The following is a 15,931-nucleotide window of genomic DNA, read 5'->3' on the forward strand; positions in this document are numbered from 1 at the left end:
ATGCAGATTTGCAGGCTCAGCCCAGACCTATGGAATCAGAAGTTGTATTTTAAAAGAGCCTGGTGCTTTGCATGCATGTTAAAATTTGCAAAGCATTGGTCCAAAGCTAACACTGCAGAAACCTGCTTTCATTTTACAGCAGAGCTGTAAAGATTCATCAGGTATGGCTCATTCAAACCAAATTCCTGATTCTGTTTTCTAGTTCACTCAATATCTTAAAGAGTTAAATAAGTTTGTGAAATGTCTTACTTATTACTGGAGAATCACACTCAGTTTAGGAGTATCTGTCTTCGTATCTGAAAAATTATTTGGGTGGGAGGCAGGAAAACATTTCAGAAATTCAGGCTTGGGGAACTGAGGCCATCCTGATTTAACTTCACATTTTGTCAGTGTCTATGTCAGACAATAAATTCTTTCACAAGGTTTGAACATGTGCTATATGCTGACTGAGGAAGGGAAAAAAATCTCTGGCTTTAAGGTACTCACATGAAAGAGAGGGAAAGTTAATATACAAACACCTGTCTGTCACTTCTGCAGCTGTTCATACATTCGAGAGGACATGCCCCAACTCAGGGGTTGACTTCCCAAGCGGGCATTGGTCTACGCGCTGGGACACAGGACTGACCCAGTCAGATGACCCTTGATTGCAGAGGTGGTGGGGGCTGACCAGGCAATGAAACAAGCAAATGGGAAGTTTGGGAAACAGACAAGTGTTGGGAAGCAAATGAATCAAGTGGTGTGATGAAGAGGGACCAGGCAAAGGGGACATGCTGCTTCATAAGGATGGAGCTCCAGTGCCTTTGTGTATCCGTAGTGGGGACCAGCTATCCCACCTTGTCTACCTTCCACAAGGAGTAAGAAGAATGCAGTGTTTTCTTCCTGTGACCAATCCACAGATACCTTCCCAATCCCTCCATATTCAACACTGCAATTCACTATTCAACGTGGAGAGTGCTTTATGTCTCTAATTTGAGCTACCAAGTAGATTACTATGATTTAACTTGGATTATTGCTTTACTTTGGTTCAAAGGAAAGGTACAGGCTGATTTTCAAAATAATACAAAAGTCAGACTTTACAATAATGCAAGCAGATCTATAGCCTGAATTATGACTTTCATCAAACACTGAAGACTAACCAAGGGTATACACACCTGAGGTAAGTGAATTCTTCTGAAAATATTTCTATGAATATACCCCCCAACTGTTCATTCATTCATTCTTCTTTTTTTTATAAATTTATTTTTTATTGGTGTTCAATTTGCCAACATATAGAATAACACACAGTGCTCACCCCGTCAAGTGCCTCCCTCAGTGCCCATCACCCAGTCACCCCCAACCCCTGCCCACCTCCCCTTCCACCACCCCTAGTTTGTTTCCCAGAGTTAGGAGTCTCTCATGTTCTGTCTCCCTTTCTGATATTTCCCACTCATTTTCTCTCCTTTCCACTTTATTCCCTTTCACTGTTTTTTATATTCCCCAAATGAATGAGACCATATAATGTTTGTCCTTCTCCGATTGACTTATTTCACTCAGCATAACACCCTCCAGTTCCATCCATGTGGAAGCAAATGGTGGGTATTTGTCGTTTCTAATGGCTAATATTCCATCGTATACATAGACCACAGCTTCTTTATCTTTCATTCTTCCTTCAAGAAGTATGCACTGGCCCTTTATTTTTGGCCTGCTTCTGAGCAAGGCCCTGAGAAACAAAACTGCAAACATGCAATCTGCCACACTTTGCAAAGCTAAACCCCTACCTGTGGTCTTGTTCCTGCTTCCACTGGCATCATCCAAGTTATCAGTCCACCATTTATCCTCTTCCTTATATGCCAAATGACAGGATGGTGGACTCCTGAGCATTTGGGTCAGTAACTCTATGCTTTTGTCTGCTTGTGGCCGTCCCAGGCCAACACCCATACCTCCTTATGCACGAGGCTCCTCTCAGCTTCATTTCTCTTCCTACAAACTGAGATTACATGGTCGAGCCCTTAGTCTTCCTCTTGGCCAGATGCTGAACTATCTAATAAAATCCAGCAAAACCCAGCCTTGGATGGGCTCAACAATGTGGCTCTTCCATGTCAGCCTGGTAGCTAATAAGAAATGTGGCTCACACTACCCAAGAGTATAATGGTCACTGTATACCCATTATCACCACTCCCTCCTTCACCTCTTAAAACTGCTTTATACCTTCTATGTTTCTCCCAAAGCAAGTTCAAGCCTTTCCCAATTTGCACACACTTTAGTTCATGCACTTCTGTGCCTCATTACCCAAACCACCTCCTGCACACCACTTTGATCTCTCTGGTAGGCCTTGCCTACCTCCTGGGGAAAATAGTAGCCAACAGACCCATGTGAGCTGAGCTCCCCTAGCTTCAGGCCACCAAATCCAGTTGTCTGGTTACTGTCAAGGGATCCTCTTCAACAGTGAGAGGCAGAAACCTTCAGTCAGGTTCTGGGTCCTAAACCATCTCACCTGCTTGATGTTACTAATTATGTTCCTATGTCTTCAAGTTCTCCCCCTTTACTGGCTCTGTGCCATGAAATATCCTCCCCTCTCCATTTTCAATAAAAGAGGAAGAAGATGAAGAAGAGGATGAAGAGAAGAGGAAGACAATAGTGAAGAAGAAAAGAAAAATAGAACAAAAGCTGTAGTAAAAACACACACATACTTCCCCAGATACACGTATCTCCTCCATCTCCACACCCAAACTTTACACAATAATTGTTTCTTTTTTCTTTTTTAAGATTTATTTCTTTATTTGAGAGAGAGAGAAGGGGACAGAGGGAGAGGGAGAGAAAGTCTTAAGCAGACTCTGTGCCAGGTGCAGAGCCCCACAGGTGGCTCAATCTCACGACACTGCAATCACTACAAGGGCCAAAACCCAAGAGTCAGAGGCTTAACTGACTGCACCACCCAGACACCCCCAAATAATTGGTTCTATTCTCTATCTCCAATCCTCAACTCCCATCTGCTTCTGAGGCAATCTCATCTCCACTATATAACTTCACTATAGGCTGCCAATGTGACCTTCAAGTCATGAGACCCAATGGACACCTTTCAATCTTCATCTTACTCAGTATCTAGCAGCAGTCAATTGAGTTGACCACTCCACCCTTCCTGAAGCTTCACTCTATCCCCTTGGCTTCAGGGACATCATACATCTGGTTTACCTCCTACCATTTCGGATGCTCAGTCACTCTGGAATTCTCTTCCATTCCCATGACATGCATTCCTTTCTTTATGCTTTTGAGCCCCTAATTTATATCCATTCTAGAATCTCCTTTTCTGAGCTTTTGAACCTTCTATGCAATGGCCTATGTGACTACTCCAACTGGATATCACATAGGTCCTCACACCAACCATGTCCAAACCTGAACTCATAACCTCCCCCAGTCAGCACCTCCTCCAGAGTTCCCCATCTTGCCAAATGGGACTGCTTTCCATCCAGGTACATGTGCCAGGGACCTCTAGTCATTCCTGAAACCTCTTTTATTTATTTTCCATAACCACTAGATAATTTTTATAAGATTTTACTTATTTATTCATGAGAGACAGAGAGAGAGGCAGAGACATAGGCAGAGGAAGAAGCAGGCTCCCTGTGGGGAGCCTGATGCAGGACTCCATCCCAGGACCCTGGGATCATGACCTGAGTCAAAGGCAGATGCTCAACTGCTGAGCCACCCAGATGTCCCCAAAACCACTAGATCATTAGGTCTTATTATACCCACCAAATGTTTTTGAGTCTGTCTTCTTCTCTCTGCCTCTGTCCCACCACTATAGTCAAGCTTCCATCATCTCTTGCCCTCACTGTCTCAGGAGCCCCCGATGGCCTCCTCATGCTTACTTTCTCCCATGTCAGCTGAATATTCTCACTACAGACAGAATGAGATTTTTAATAAACCCAATATATTCACATCACTTTCCTGCTTCAAATCTTTCTGTGTCTCTCGACTGCTCATAAGTCCCCTATCCTTATCAAGACGTACGTGGCCCTGCACAGCAGGCTCCTGTATACCTCCCCAGCCATTCTTCCCCTTACATTCTGCTCTCTAACCTCTCTGATGTTTTTAAGTTTGCTTCTTTTTTAAATTCTGTATTTCATTGATTCTGGGAAGTCATCAATGATAGAACATGTCCTGATCTCAGGAGTTTCTAATGTAAAAAAAAAGCATCTTATAATTGTTAGAACACAGTAGTTCCTGCAAGTGGCCCTGCCCTTTCCAGATGCAGGGTTTCTGCTCCCATATCACTCCTTCTTTTGCCTGGGAAACTCTTTTTCTCATCCTTCAAGCCTCAGCTTATGTGGGATCTCCTCCCAGAAGCCCTTTCTCACCACCAGTATGGTCTCACCACAGGTTGGGGTCCCCACTATGCACCCTCATGGTACACTGAAGTTTTTCAGAGCACTTGTCATGGTGATAATGAAACAGCCTTTTGTATCGTAATGTGTTTAAAGTCTTTCTCTCTTAAAAGATTACAGACTCAGAGCAGGAGATAATCAGGCTATCGTCAGCAGCTAAAACTTATCTTTGCTCCATGCAATCCTCGCAGCACCATAATAAGGCTCATCTATGATTTCCCTCCCTTCCTTAGAATTAGGAAAACAAGGCCATAGAGAGATGGCTGCTCAGGTCACATGACTACTAATTTGAACCACTAGGATCTGATTTCAAATTCCAGTTTCTTAACTACTTTTTCCTGTATCTTGATGCCTACTAGGCACTTGGTAAATATTTGTTGAATGAATAAATGAATAAAGTCTTTAAAAAGTTAAATATTGTAAATGTTATTAATGGAATTCTAGAAACTAGGAGAAAAAAATAAGACTAATGAGCCCGTTTTTAATAAACTCAGAAACAATTTTAAATTCTAATCAAACATTGATCACAAAGACCATGTCGCTGTCTTATTCTATTATGGATGGTTGGCAACAACTCCTTCATCACTCTAGAAGGTACCCTATTCCTAACAGCAATTACTGTTACACCTTTCTTTCCTCCCTTCCTTCTTCCCTCCCCATCTGGGTTTTTTGCCTTCCTTCTTTCCTTTTTCCCTTCTTTTTTTCTCCTGCAGTTTCTCCCTTTCTCCTTCCTTGCTTTTTCACAAAATACGTGCTGAGCATCTATTACATACTTGGGAATATGTGACACACAGGATACATATTGGCGAAAAAAAGAGCACAATCCCTGCCCTCGGTGAGTATATAATATATAGAAGGGAAATTTCATACACGAGTAAAACCAACAAATATGTGATGGTGGAACTGTGATTCCTGTTGAGAAGGAAACAGTTCAGCGATAGAGAATAGCAGATGGGAAGGACAGGAACCCACTGGAATGGAGAGGGTGAAGAGCTGCCTTCAGGGGAATAACTCCTGCTGAATGAGGAGTTGGCCACTTATTGTACTGTTCTTCTGTGGTGCTCTGCAGACTTCTTCCCTTTCTGCCATTCAACCCTAACAGCGACCCCCTGAGGTTATAGCCACCTTATACTTGAGGAAGCCAAGACTCAGTGAGGTTAAGTGACTTATCCAAGGTCACATAACTAGAAAAATCAGAGGAAGAAAATGATCAGAACCTACATCTACTCTGATAAGGGAAGATTGAGGAAAAAAGACAAATAGAGAGGCAAAGAGATGTGCCACCACGGAAGTCACAAAGTCACAAAGCTGAAGCAAGCAGACCATAATTAGAATGCAGTGCCATGTACATGCCCTCCTGATGCCAGTCTTGAGGAGCAGCAGAGCAACGTGAAGCAGGACTCCCTGGGGCTGGTCACCATAGTAGCAGGAACACAACAGCCACAACTGAAGTGGGACCATGAAGGAGTTTCCAATGAGACGCTGGAAGCTCAAAAATACTCTTCTGTGGCCTCAACATAAAACTCAAACACTACAGTTTGGATACCTTAAGCCCAAATGATATGTACAGCAAGGTTTCCCTTAGGTTCCTAAATAGGCACTTGTAGTGTACAAGCAGCACATCGGTTTTAAGAACGACACTGCAAAGAGATTTTGATCACATGTTGTGCCAAATATTTGTTTTCATCCATATGATTATCAAAGCTTATAAGCAAGATTCATTGCTGGCTAGATGTTGGCCACAGACAGCATCAGCTTCATTGGAATCGGGCGAAATGTTTGTTTACCAATAGCAATATGTTCACAAGAAAGAAATGTTCTTTGTTTTTCTTGCCCAGACTACATCTCCCTTTCCAGCAAGTCGCATCTGATCATGGTGCTTCGGTAAACAGGAATCATTTCAAGGACACACATAGTGAAAAATCAAACAGTTTGCTCTGGAAACTACACGGTCAGTTTAGCCACATCTGTTTGTTTCCCTTGAAATCAGACCTGCTCTGTTGCTTTGCCAGGAGCTTCGAACTCTTCATCTCCTAATTTTTCATGTCATTCTTTAAAAAAAAGAAGAGAAAACATGGCCCCGAACACAACGTTTTATCCAGCCCTATTCATTTTCTTATTGACCAAATTCCTTGTATAGATTTTCTTTCACTCTGATGTTACATGGCTATATGGGATGTGCTTGCAAGGAGATGCCCCCCTTCAGTTCTGCCACAGAAAAGAAAGCTGTAGAAAAGTGGGAGATCCATCTTAGCCAGACACGCAAGTAGTGATGAGGCTATACAGCTATTTTTCTTTGTTCTTTAAGAAATGTTAACAAATTCTTGCCAGCATCCATGAAACACACCAGTATCCAATAAGCAACATAAAATGCTGAGCATTTATGGCTTACTGAGAGGTCTTTGCTTCTGGAAGTAGTGACATCTCAGATATCTCAGCTGCCTAAGTAGGAGTGAGTGACACCTTGAAACTAAGAAGTTCAATCTTGTGTGAAGTAGAAGTCACGAGACATCTCAGAGGGCAGTAGAGACTGTGGGTCATTCATTAAGAAATGATGCATTATGTGATTTTATTGAACGTAACATCCATATGGAACATCTGTTCCCAGGCCACACAGTAAAACGGACCGTTTTTGCCCTAACTGCTTGGAACACAAGGGTCCTTCTGTTCCACACTGCCACCCCTCATTCTTTTCCTATGGGTTGTATTTCATGATGATGCATTACTTCTGCCGGAAACGAGTAGTTATCCAGCAAATGCATACATTCATCCCATAAAAAGAGGACCGCTTGCTGGAAGATTGCCAAGGTCATGGCCAATTCTATTGAAGCTGAAAACAGTTAAACTGACTTTTACCACCCAGACAGGAGCCAAAATTTTCTTCAGTTCAGAAATCTGAACCCAACTCAGGCATTCCCCCAGCTTATTCCCTTCCCCCAAATCAAATGGCTTATACTGTCTCTATGACATCTTCCTCACCTCGTCTAGGAAGGGTGTTTAGAAAACATAAAAGTGGAGGCATTTGGTCAAAAGGATCAGAAGTAATCCTACCACCCAGGCCAGCTGGCCAAGATCCCAAAGCATTGGTCTCTCTGATTGCCCAGCACATAGCGTAGACCGAGGTGGATCATCTCTCTGGAAGTTGGGGCCATTCTTCACTGGTGCAAGCAGAGATTCCACTTGGTTTTCTAAGGGCTTTTTCTCTATAAATACTTGTCTGGGATCCCAGATAAGTGTTGATGTTTTAATAAATAAATACAGCAGGAGTTATTGCACACACTTAGCCAAACCTTGTCTATGATCAGGCTGCACCCAAAACCCACCCAGGCATTTCTGGAAATTTCAAGGGGCATGACTGTTTTGACTCTATAAACACTATTATCACATGGCTAAACAGCAAAAACCAAAAGCCTGAAGACAAACATCTTTAAATGTAAATACATAGTGAAGCCACCTGAGTCATCTCTATGTCGGGCCATCTTAGAAAGTCGGTACAGAATTAAACAACTGAAAAAAAAAAAAAATAAAAAAAATAAAAAAAAAAAAGAATTAAACAACTGAAATGTTACGACTGTGCTCATGTGCATGAGTGGTGCAATGTTGCTATTTTTTTAAAAGATTTTGTTTATTTATTCATGAGAGACACAGAGAGAGAGAGAGAGGGGCAGAGACACAGACAGAGGAAGAAGCAGGCTCCATACAGGGAGCCCGACATGGGACTTGATCCCGGATCTCCAGGATCAGGCCCCAGGCTAAAGGCAGGCGTCAAACTGCTGAGCCCCTCAGGGATCCCTGCTACTTTTTGCACTGAGGTGAAGGTGCAATGCTGACACTGGTCTTGTGATTCCATGAAAGACAGGGGCCCATGGTCTGCACAGAGGAGGTGCTTGGTAAATATTTGTCGGAGGGACATGGGCTGGGTGGGCATGGCTTTTGCTCCGGGCCCTGACTCTGCAAGTTAGAACACCTTTCTGTGCTTCGTCAAAGTCATTCTGGCTCTACATTTCCTCAGACCGACTCCACTGGGCCTGGGTGTTGGGATGTAGTGATGACTCCATGAAGCTCACCTGCTGCCCAAGGGAAGTAAAATGTGGTATTCTGCTCTGGAACTTTCTGGGCTTCTGAAAAGGAGCCATGGCTGCACTACCACCAGGCTTGGACTTTCTCTTTCAGTGCTGACTCAAATCTTTTTTGGAAAATTAATGAGCCAATGAGACTATAGTACCACATCCTACCTTAGAAAAGATAATACTCCATTTCCTTGTGCAGATAGGTACACCGGAGCACATGTGAGGTGACCTCCAGGAAACAATGAAGATGAAAATTGTCAGCCAAGGTTCAGACCATGTGCGTCTTCATGACCTCCCATGAGTTTACTGATTTTCCATTTCCAACACTGGTGCAGTGTTTACCTACCCTCGTCTCTGGGAGACAAGTGTTCAGAAAGATTCCTATGATAAAATAGCTTTGGTGACACAGTTTTTAACACTGCGAGACTTCTCAGGACCTTGACTATGATAATTAGAGGAAGAAAGAAATTTTTAAAATCTAAGCACTAAGGAAAAAAAGGGCATATCTGTGCACCATTTATACTTTTTAAACTACAAAATATTGAATATGTATGGAACATCTGCCATGGGCAAGACACTATGTGTTTAGAAGAAGCTAGCTGCAAGGCTATACAGAAAATCCCTGGACTCAGTGTCAGGGGGCTTGAGCATTAGTCCCAGGTACTTCACATAAGCCAGTAATGGGCAAGGGGATGGGCAGATATTTTTATATTAGTGTTTATAAGGCACAAAACTTAACAGAATTTACCATTTATGACACTAAAATTTAAATTAAATAGTGAGTAACTTTGTTTTTATTAAAAATAAAGACCTTAGGATCATTCCATGAAATAATGCTGATTACATTATGGCAACATGAGCTTGTAATTACTTAATAAATGCAATGTTCTCTCAAGAACTTGTATATATACCTTGTGGGGGGCAAAAGAAAAGGTCCTTGGTAGCAGAAATTCTGATGATCCCTAGGTGACCTCTAAGGATCTCCTCTGGTTCTAAATCCTGATGATAAGGGGAATAATAAAATTCATGTTTAGATATAATATATATAAATCTTATCTCCCTTACCAGGCTATAAGATCCTATAAGTCAGGAGAAATTAGCTCTCTTCCATTCATTCATTTGGGGAATATAAAAAATAGTGAAATGGAAGAGGTACTATAAAGGAGGTGTAAGAACCTGCTCAATACTCTAAGGAAACATTCACTGAATTTCAACCAGGAAGACCCTTAGAGAAGTCTTCTTGGACAAAGGCAGGTTTTGGAAAAGGTAAGATGTTGAAGTCAAAATCCAAGACTATGCCAGGGAAGCTTGGTAATTGTGTACACATCTCATTACCCAACCAAGGCCATCAAGGTGTCCTGCTCATTCTTGCTTTCATTGGTGGTGGCATCCTTGGGCCATTGCTTGGGTATTTTATTTATTTATTTGTTTATTTATTTATTTATTTTATTTTTTTAATTTATGTTAGTGGGAGAGAGGCAGAGGGAGAGAGAAATACAAGCAGACTTTGTGCTCAGCGTGGACCCTGATGCGGGGCTTGAACTCACAACCCTGAGATCGTGACCTGAGCCAAAATGAAGAGTGGGTTGCTAAACTGAGTGCACCACCCAGGTGCCCCATTGCTTGGGGATTTTAGGCAGCAGCAGGATGGGCAGTGAGGAAACTGGTATCAGCAGTGATGCAGCAAGGAGGTACCACCCAGCTGTGGGACTATGCCTGTTGTCAAGTGCTTCAGTGATGGAGATCTGTGGTGACTGAGAAAATTATAGACAGAACAGCCACTATTCCTACTATCTCTGAGCCCTCGGAACCCATTGGGAGCTGGGGAAATGAAAAACAGAACTGGAGATCTTAAAGGTCATCTCTTCGAGCTTCCCACCTGATGTGGTGTCTGTTTTCCAGCCTGGGTTGTCAGCCATCCTCAGTTTGCATTGTCCAGAGATGGGCAGGCAGCTAATGGGGCAGCATGTTCCCTAGGGCATGGCTTTAGAAAGTACCTCCTTGGTCTGAGTCAGATGACCTGGGTCTGTCCTGTGGGATAACGTTCCACCTTCCAATGGGTAGACACTGCCTAGAGTCCCAATCCCTGTCACCATAGTTCCCACCAGCCTTCAGGTCCATTTGGGGTCAAGTGGGCTTTTGTGGATTATCCTTGGAACATAGTCACTATTTATAATGTGACCTCTGAGTTCCAAGTGGCTCAGAACAACACTTTTTAGCACGTGTAGAGTAAAATCCAAGATGTATAAAATTCTCAGTGGGGGATTAGTGGTTCTAACAAGCTCTTTTCTTCTTTCAGATAAATATGATTCAACCTTTAAGCAGAAAAACTTTAAAAAATTATTAGTTTGGATGGAAATTTTCCTAAATAGATTATTTCAATATCGGTCTGTTCTTTAAAAAAATGATGCTTTTATGGGCTTTTGAGTGTGTGGCATTCTCTGTTCCGATACTAAAGGACCCTGAACTTTGTATTTTTACCTTCTTGTTTCTGTTTTTTATTTTGCAATTTAGTCTATTTCCTTGCTTCTAGGCCATCAGTTGTCACTTTCTGTTCCTGGAACTATGTATGTCGGAAGCACTCTGTTTCCTCCTATCTAATTTACTAGTGGGCTATGTTTTAGTCTTGGAAAGTAGGTAGCCCAATTTAATAAAACTGTCCAACAAGTAACAGTAAATAGGCTTTGTAATAGTACTGATGATTTTGGCTGCAAATAAGGTAAAACTCCAATTGGACTGCTTTAAACAATACAGACAATTGATTAGTTCATGTAATAAGATGTCGCAGAGTGAGGTGACTATAGAATTATGAGTTCCAGTAGCTCAGTGGTGGCACCTGTGACCCAGACTCCTGCCCCTGAGTCCTGTATGATGAAGACTTCTTAGGCAGGAGTGTACCCCTGATTCACACGGGCAGATACATCCAAACCCGAGAGGTTTTTTGCCACCTAAGAAGGAGGAGAGGATGACGTGGGGTCGAGACCCAGCAGTCTTGCTTCAGGTTTGGGGGTGCAGGCCTGATGTTTTTGCTTCATGAGCAAGTGCATGATCTTTTCATCAGTGCACAGATTTTGTGATATCTTTTTCAATTATTAAGATTGTTTAATTGCTTTCTGGTTCTAGCCTTAATCTCTAAATGGCTATAGATATTATTTAAAAGGCATATATATACAGACACACACATACACAGAGAAACACACTCTCTTGAACTACTGGAGGATGATTAGTCATTTTTGGAGAAGTTATGCTTAAAAATACATATATGTATATATTATAAATGTGTACATATACTTAGACATTTATATATTCTATATCATGTATATATGTATATATACATATGTATATGTGTATATATTGGAATATATACAGATATGTGTGTGTGTGTATATATATATATATATATATATATATATATATATATTTTTTTTTTTTTTTTTTTTTTTTAAAGATTACTGGTAACAAACCTCATGGACATGTTGTCCTAAGACCTGGATTCCAAGTAAGTAACTGGGGCCTTTTCCTGGAGCTAGAGCCATCCAAGTGCAGATTGCCCTGCAGACAGGGTGGTTTGGATCTCAAAGAAATAGAAAGCTTTCCTGGCATTTCTGGGAAAAAGTGAGAGTGCTCTGCAAAGCCAGGCTCTCTGCCATGTGAAACCACCATCTTGGCCAGCAAGGGAGCATCTGGTTTTCTAGACCTAAGGTGTGGTTGCCCTGGCGGAGGGGCTGGATGCTGTTCTGGACCAAACAGGATTGGCATAGAAAGGAGAAGGGGAATGGACCAGATCAAAACACTGTCCCCTCCAGGGCCAAAAGGCAGGAGGCCTCTGCCAGGGCGACCAGGAGAGGAAGCTTATATTTTCTACCATCTTCTTGTAGATCTTGAGTAGATTCCTCTGGTCTGTACCACTGCAGACAGCTTTTTTTTTTTTTTTTTAATATTTTATTTATTTACTCATGAGAGACATACACAGAGAGAGAGAGAGAGAGAGAGAGAGGCAGAGACACAGGCAGAGGAAGAAGCAGGCTCCATGCAGGAAGGCCGACATGGGACTCAATCCCCGGTCTCCAGGATCACACCCTGGACTGAAGGCAGCGCTAAATTGCTGAGCCACCCGGGCTGCCCCTGATTGCAGGATAAGCAACCTCCATGAAAATTTTATATAAAATACTAAAATTATGTCTGAACATGAATTTTATTATTCCCCTTATCATCAGGATTTAGAACCAGAGGAGATCCTTAGAGGTCACCTAGGGATCATCAGAATTTCTGCTACCAAGGACCTTTTCTTTTGCCCCCCACAAGGTATATATACAAGTTCTTGAGAGAACATTGCATTTATTAAGTAATTACAAGCTCATGTTGCCATAATGTAATCAGCATTATTTCATGGAATGATCCTAAGGTCTTTATTTTTAATAAAAACAAAGTTACTCACTATTTAATTTAAATTTTAGTGTCATAAATGGTAAATTCTGTTAAGTTTTGTGCCTTATAAACACTAATATAAAAATATCTGCCCATCCCCTTGCCCATTACTGGCTTATGTGAAGTACCTGGGACTAATGCTCAAGCCCCCTGACACTGAGTCCAGGGATTTTCTGTATAGCCTTGCAGCTAGCTTCTTCTAAACACATAGTGTCTTGCCCATGGCAGATGTTCCATACATATTCAATATTTTGTAGTTTAAAAAGTATAAATGGTGCACAGATATGCCCTTTTTTTCCTTAGTGCTTAGATTTTAAAAATTTCTTTCTTCCTCTAATTATCATAGTCAAGGTCCTGAGAAGTCTCGCAGTGTTAAAAACTGTGTCACCAAAGCTATTTTATCATAGGAATCTTTCTGAACACTTGTCTCCCAGAGACGAGGGTAGGTAAACACTGCACCAGTGTTGGAAATGGAAAATCAGTAAACTCATGGGAGGTCATGAAGACGCACATGGTCTGAACCTTGGCTGACAATTTTCATCTTCATTGTTTCCTGGAGGTCACCTCACATGTGCTCCGGTGTACCTATCTGCACAAGGAAATGGAGTATTATCTTTTTCTTTTTATCTTTTCTAAGGTAGGATGTGGTACTATAGTTTCATTGGCTCAGTGAAAGGGAAAAAAGGGGAAAGGAGAAAAAATGAATGAGAAATATCAGGGAGGGAGACAGAACATGAGAGCCTCCTAACTCTGGGAAATGAACAAGGGGTGGTGGAAAGGGAGGTGGGCGGGGGTTGGGGGTGACTGGGTGACAGGTACTGAGGGGGGCACTTGATGGGATGAGCACTGGGTGTTATTCTATATGTTGGCAAATTGAACTCCAATAAAAATATATATATATATATATATATATATATATATATATATATAATTTTTTAAAAAGGAGGAATTGGGGTTAGGATTGAGGGTAGTAGCTGAAGGGGATTATAACCTTAAAAAAAGGGTTTTAATTTTTACAATGAGAAAGCACTCATAGGTTCTTTGTATATCAGTTTTTAAAAACTCTCCTTCATGGCACTCCATTACATCCAGTATGCAATATACTTCACACCCAGATGCAACAATCTTTAGAACTTCATTCCACATCCACTTCCATCCCACAACTCTTGAGCACCTGTTTGCCACACCAGAGTTTCCCATCCCTCTGAAGCCTCCATGCCTCTGTCTGTGCCCTCTGCCTAGAATGCCTTCTCCTCCTTTTTAAGCCTGGGTTGTTGATTTTAATCCTTCAGAACCTAGCTCCAATGTCACTCACTTTATAAATAGGTTGACAAAAGTCTTACTTGACAGATTTTTCCTGAGCCATACTTCTCTGTTCTTTTGATGTCTTATTTTCATGTGTGTTTCCAGGGTCTATCAGTGCCTATAGGCAAGTAAATGCTCAATAAATAGTTCTAAATGCATAGATGATAGGAATGTTTCTGGCAAGTTGCTTTTTCAATCCAGGGTATCTCAAAGGCCCAACATTTCATTCTGTGTGTGTTAACTCAGATTCCCTAGAGACTAGCACTGTAATCATGACATGAGCGAGGTCCAGTCTTTGACTCTTTATTTAATACAACAGGGACAAGTCGATTTCTGGGCCAGCCAAGCCCCATTTGCTTTCAATTCTAGTGAAATCAGCTGAGAATGTATTGCAATTTATTTTATTCAAGTTCTGTGCACATAAAGGTCTTCAATTACTTAACCTACAATGGACCCAAATCAAAAATGCTTATTGACCTCTGACTAAGAGGCTGTGATAACGCGGATCTTACCTCTTCATTGGCTTGGGTGAGCATTCTCTCTCCAGATTGGAGGATGTGTGTTTCACGTGCATTGCATTGTAGGAAGTGTGAGTATAGTCATTCTCGTCACTGTAGTCTGGACCAAGCAATGTCCGAGCCCAAGTTCCCATGTCATAAGGAGGAAGGGTTCCTCCAAATTCTGAGGGCAAAAATTCAGGGTGGATTAGCTGGTGAAGGCTGTTTAAGTTGTTTCCGTGCAGGAAAATCTGGAAAGGAAAAAAATAATTATCAACAAAAAATCCAAAACATACGAGTAACTATTTAGCCTAATACACAATTTAGCAATGACAAATTGGATGCGCTGCTGGTGATCATGGTGTTTAAAGAGGCATTCAATTTTGTGTCTGCAGCTTAATCTTCATAAAATGTTAATTTACTGCTCAGAAAAGGGGCTGAATTAATAGTCCTTAAAAAATGAAGTTTATGAACAAATTGGGTATTATTTGGCCATGGCCCAATTTTACACATATAGTAATCTCCTAATTATCCCTGCTGATAAAAAGGGTAGTGATGTAGACCAAGCAAACTCACAATCATGTTCCACATGCATCCCCACATTATTCTGTGGCTAACACCCCCCTCAAGGGCTTTCTGCCCTCTGTACCTCCTCCATCTCCCCATCCTTTCCAGGCCTTTGCCAAGCCTTTTCCTTAATCTTTCTCAGAGACACCTGCACTCTCTGGGTCTCCTCCCTGCTGCCCCCAATTAACTATTATTTGCTGACTTCTAATTCTTCTGATTTGTTCATTTACATCTTACTTGCCCACAGGAAGAAAAGAACACTCAGGAAAAGGGATGATGTTTTCTTACTCTTCTAATACATTCCCAGCTCCCAGGATGATATGGGCACAAGATAAAAACCCCACTGATTCATAGTGGAACTGAAAACCATGGCCTGAGAACTTAGGAAGATTTTTACAGCCATCTTCCATTTATGGCTGGATTGAGGGCTAATACCCAAATAAGTTTGCATCTTCTAAACACAAAATGGATGGTGATGGAAACTGGCCAAACAGGGGAGAAAACATCCCCAAATTACAATTATTTTTAGACAAATCCACAAAGTGGTTAAGCCATAAGTCAATAATTATGCCATTTCCTACAATTTAGGAATTGACTTCTGAAAATCTATGTAAAGTCCATCTGTGGAATGATATCAGTTCCCACACTTCTTCCTGTTGCAGGCTCAACTCACAGAAGTTATACCCAAGTGAAGGACTAGTGA

General features: G+C 41.6%; 1 protein-coding gene across 1 annotated transcript in view; it reads right to left on the reverse strand.

The window, feature by feature from the left end:
- Positions 1 to 15,931, reverse strand: part of CLVS1 (clavesin 1) — a 174,911-nt gene that overhangs the window by 14,689 nt on the left and 144,291 nt on the right. Inside the window, exon 5 of the mRNA XM_077876840.1 lies at positions 14,677 to 14,912. Coding sequence (XP_077732966.1) covers positions 14,677 to 14,912 — 236 coding nt within the window. The remainder of the gene's footprint in view (positions 1 to 14,676; positions 14,913 to 15,931) is intronic.

The sequence above is a fragment of the Canis aureus genome, chromosome 28 (genome assembly GCF_053574225.1).
Source record: "Canis aureus isolate CA01 chromosome 28, VMU_Caureus_v.1.0, whole genome shotgun sequence".
Taxonomy (NCBI): Eukaryota; Metazoa; Chordata; class Mammalia; order Carnivora; family Canidae; genus Canis; species Canis aureus.